Here is a 4,586-nt window from a genome sequence, read left to right as displayed (position 1 = left end):
GTTGTTGTTGTTGAAAGAATCTTTCAGGAGCAGAAGTATTTTCACTGCAGGCGTCTGGACTGGAACGAACTCCAAGGCAGGACGATACGTCAAAGACCACATTAAACCTTCTATGGGTAAGTTACCCCTGAGATAAAGACGCTCTAACCTGAGACTGGACTGGTAAAGCCTTAGATACTTGACACCTAAAGACACCAGTCTCAACGTCAACAGTGAGGAGGCGACTCCACTGCTTCTACAGTTTTGAGCTGGTGCTACATTTTTGACAGCGAGTATTACTCTAGATCTGCCTACTGTGATGTTGAGACTGGTTGGGGTACTAATAATGAATCTGCCAGTTGAGGACTGGCACTCTAATGACTTTGTTGTCTCTTGCTCAGTTGTGCACCGGGCCTCCCACTCCTCTTTCTATTCTGGTTAGGCCAGTTTGCTGTTCTGTGAAGGGAGTAGTACACAGCGTTTACAGATCTTCCGTTTCTTGGCAATTTTCCGCATGAGAATAGCCTTCATTTCTCAGAACAACAATAGACTGACGAGTTTCAGAAGAAAGGTCTTTGTTTCTGGCATTTTGAGCCTGATCGATCACAAATGCTGATGCTCCAGATACTCAACTAGTCTAAAGAAGGCCAGTTTTATTGCTTTCTTTAATCAGCACTACATTTTCAGCTGTGTAACATAATTGCAAAAAGGGTTTTCTAATGATCAAGTAGCCTTGTAAAATGATAAACTTGGATTAGCTAACACAACGTGCCATTGGAACACAAGAGTGATGGTTGCTGACATTGGGTCTCTGTACGTCTATGTAGATATTCCATCAAAAATCAACTTCCGCCGAAGTTGGTGCCTCTCCTTGTTCGAGTGGCGTTCGGTGGTCAACGTCACCGGCTTTCTAGCCGCCACCGATCTACATTTCTTTTTCCATTTGTTTTGTCTTGATTGTACACACCTGGTTTCCATTACGTTATAATTTATTCCCTATTTAACCCTCTGGTTCCCACATGGTTTTGTGCGTGTTTGTTCTTTGTTAAGTAGTCGCTCTGTTGTGTCGAGCTGGAATATTTTTCCCTGTATGGAATATGTTTGTGATTTTCCGAGTAAAGTACGTTGTTACTCAGTTCTGTGTCCTGCGCCTAACTCCGTCCTACCTGCTGCACACAGACTCTTGACACAGCCGTTTCCAGCTACAATAGTCATTTACAACGTTAACAATGTCAACACTGTATTTCTGATCAATTTGATGTTATTTTAATGGACAAAAAATGTGCTTTTCTTTCAAAAACAATGACATTTCTAAGTGACCCCAAACTTTTGAATGGTAGTGTAGATGCCTTAGATACTTGACACCTGAAGATACCCTCTAACCTGAGACTGTACATAGATACCTTAGATAACTTCAGAGAAAAGACGTCCTTATTGATGTCTTTGTGATAACTGAACCCCTCCTCTCTCTCTCTCTCTCTCTCTGTCTCTCTGTCTCTCTCTCTCCCTCTCTCTCTCTCTCTCTCTATTTCAGAGATACCGGTTATCAGAAGCTAAGGAGCATCATCAGTTCTTTGACCTGTTGGAGAAGATGCTGGAGTACGAGCCCTCCAAACACCTCTCTCTCTCCTCCGCCCTCTGCCATCCCTTCTTCCTACCACTCCGTAGGGGCAGCAAGGCCTGGGAGAGCACCCGGAACATCTGCCGATGACTCCTGACCTTTAACCCTTGACATGGATGCAAGGAAGAACAGCCCGACCATGTCATACAACGTGCCGTTGTAATGTGTCAGGAAGTCGTGCTTTGTGACAAATTGGTGTCCGGAATCCCTGTGCATTATGAGGGAAATAGGATAATCTGACCTCAGTGTCTGGGGCAAATGTATCCTTCTCCACCTTTAACATAAAAAATGGAATGGAGAGAGAGTCTGTCACTTCCCTTTAGGGTTTGATTCAGTGGAGGCTGCTGAGGGGAGGACATGCTCATAATAATGGCTGGAACGGAGTGAATGGAATGGCATCAAACCAGGTGTTTGATGTATTTGATACCATTCCACTAATTTCGCTCCAGCCATTACCAAGAGTCCGTCCTCCCTAATTAAGGTGCAACCAATCTCCTGTGGTTTGATTGGCAGTCTCCTTATGCTGATTGACNGCAGAAGTATTTTCACTGCAGGCGTCTGGACTGGAACGATAYCTCCAAGGCAGGACGATACGTCAAAGACCACATTAAACCTRTATGGGTAAGTTACCCCTGAGATAAAGACGCTCTAACCTGAGACTGGACTGGTAAAGCCTTAGATACTTGACACCTAAAGACACCAGTCTCAACGTCAACAGTGAGGAGGCGACTCCTCTTCACTGTTGATGTTGAGACTGGTGTTTTGCGGGTACTATTTAATGAAGCTGCCAGTTGAGGACTTGTGAGGCATTTGTTTCTCAAACTAGACACTCTAATGTACTTGTCCTCTTGCTCAGTTGTGCACCGGGGCCTCCCACTSCTCTTTCTATTCTGGTTAGAGCCAGTTTGCGCTGTTCTGTGAAGGGAGTAGTACACAGCGTTATACGAGATCTTCCGTTTCTTGGCAATTTCTCACGTGAAATAGCCTTCATTTCTCAGAACAACAATAGACTGACGAGTTTCAGAAGAAAGGTCTTTGTTTCTGGACATTTTGAGCCTGTAATCGAATCCACAAATGCTGATGCTCTAGATACTCAACTAGTCTAAAGAAGGCCAGTTTTATTGCTTTCTTTAATCAGCACTACAGTTTTCAGCTGTGCTAACATAATTGCAAAAGGGTTTTCTAATGATCAAGTAGCCTTTTAAAATGATAAACTTGGATTAGCTAACACAATGTGTGTCACGTTCTGACCTTAGTTCTTTTGTTATTTCTTTGTTTTAGTATGGTCAGGGCGTGAGTTGGGTGGGTTATCTATGTTCGTTTTTCTATGTTGTTTTTTTCCGTTTGGCCTGGTATGATTCTCAATCAGAGGCAGGTGTCGTTAGTTGTCTCTGATTGAGAATCATACTTAGGTAGCCTTTTTTCACCTGGGTTTCGTGGGTGGTGGTCTTCCGTGTCTGTGTGTTCCACACGGAACTGTTTCGGTTTTAGTTCGTTCACTTTATTGTTTTGTATTTCAGTGTTCAGTTTTGTTCCATTAAATATTCATCATGAACACTTACCACGCTGCGCTTTGGTCCTCCTTTCTTTCTCCCAACGAAGATCGTTACAATGTGCCATTAGAACACAAGAGTGATGGTTGCTGATAATGGGCCTCTGTACATCTATGTAGATATTCCATAAAAAATCTGCCGTTTCCAGCTACAATAGTCATTTACAACGTTAACAATGTCAACACTGTATTTCTGATCAATTTGATGTTATTTTAATGGACAAAAATGTGCTTTTCTTTCAAAAATAAGGACATTTCTAAGTGTCCCCAAACTTTTGAACGGTAGTGTAGATGCCTTAGATAACTTGAACACCTGAAGATACCCTCTAACCTGAGACTGTACATAGATACCTTAGATAACTTCAGAGAAAAGACGAAAAGACGTCCTTATTGATGTCTTTGTGATAACTGAACCCCTCCTCTCTCTCTCTCTCTCTCTCTCTCTCTCTCTCTCTCTCTTTCTCTACTTCAGAGATACCGGTTATCAGAAGCTAAGGAGCATCATCAGTTCTTTGACCTGTTGGAGAAGATGCTGGAGTACGAGCCCTCCAAACGCCTCTCTCTCTCCTCCGCCCTCCGCCATCCCTTCTTCCTACAACTCCGTAGGGGCAGCAAGGCCTGGGAGAGCACCCGGAACATCTGCCGATGACCCCTGACATTTAACCCTTGACATGGATGCGAGGAAGGACAGCCCAACCATGTCATACAACGTGCCGTTGTAATGTGTCAGGAAGTTGTGCTTTGTGACAAATTGGTGTCCGGAATTCCTGTGCATTATGAGGGAAATAGGATAATCTGACCTCAGTGTCTGGGGCAAATGTATCCTTCTCCACCTTTTAACATAAAAAATGGAATGGAGAGAGAGTCTGTCACTTCCCTTTAGGGTTTGATTCAGTGGAGGCTGCTGAGGGGAGGACAGGCTCATAATAATGGCTGGAACGGAGTGAATGGAATGGCATCAAACCAGGTGTTTGATGTATTTGATACCATTCCACTCATTTCGCTCCAGCCATTACCAAGAGTCCGTCCTCCCTAATTAAGGTGCAACCAATCTCCTGTGGTTTGATTGGCAGTCTCCTTATGCTGATTGACTGATGGGAAAAACCCAAGGGTCCCTTCCCCGCCTTTTTTTTTGGGCCCACAGTGGAGCGGAGCCTCAAGTGCAGTGAAACAACATAATATATGTAGAGCACACTGTTTTAACTCGCAGCATAACATTACACACACACACACACACACACACACACCACACACACACACACACACACACACACACCCACACACACACACACACACACACACACACACACACACACACAACACACACACAACACAACCCACACACACACACCACTCTATCTATTACAGTTTTATTTTTTGTAACGCCTGTAACTGGAGTTGTTGTTGACACTTTTGTTTATGAGTTGTATAAAC

General features: G+C 43.7%; 1 protein-coding gene across 1 annotated transcript in view; it reads left to right on the top strand.

Moving 5' to 3' along the window:
- Positions 1–4,010, top strand: part of LOC111964825 (dual specificity protein kinase CLK2) — a 16,454-nt gene extending 12,444 nt beyond the window's left edge. Inside the window, exons 10-12 of the mRNA XM_023988629.2 lie at positions 1,400–1,406; positions 2,138–2,221; positions 3,625–4,010. Of these exons, the coding sequence (XP_023844397.1) occupies positions 1,400–1,406; positions 2,138–2,221; positions 3,625–3,801 (268 nt within the window). The 3' untranslated portion in view covers positions 3,802–4,010. The remainder of the gene's footprint in view (positions 1–1,399; positions 1,407–2,137; positions 2,222–3,624) is intronic.
- The last annotated feature ends 576 nt before the right edge of the window (positions 4,011–4,586 follow it).

This window comes from Salvelinus sp. IW2-2015, linkage group LG6.1 (assembly GCF_002910315.2).
Source record: "Salvelinus sp. IW2-2015 linkage group LG6.1, ASM291031v2, whole genome shotgun sequence".
NCBI classification, from domain to species: domain Eukaryota; kingdom Metazoa; phylum Chordata; class Actinopteri; order Salmoniformes; family Salmonidae; genus Salvelinus; species Salvelinus sp. IW2-2015.
Note: the sequence above shows the minus strand (reverse complement) of the source record. Positions and strands in the feature narration are given on the sequence as shown.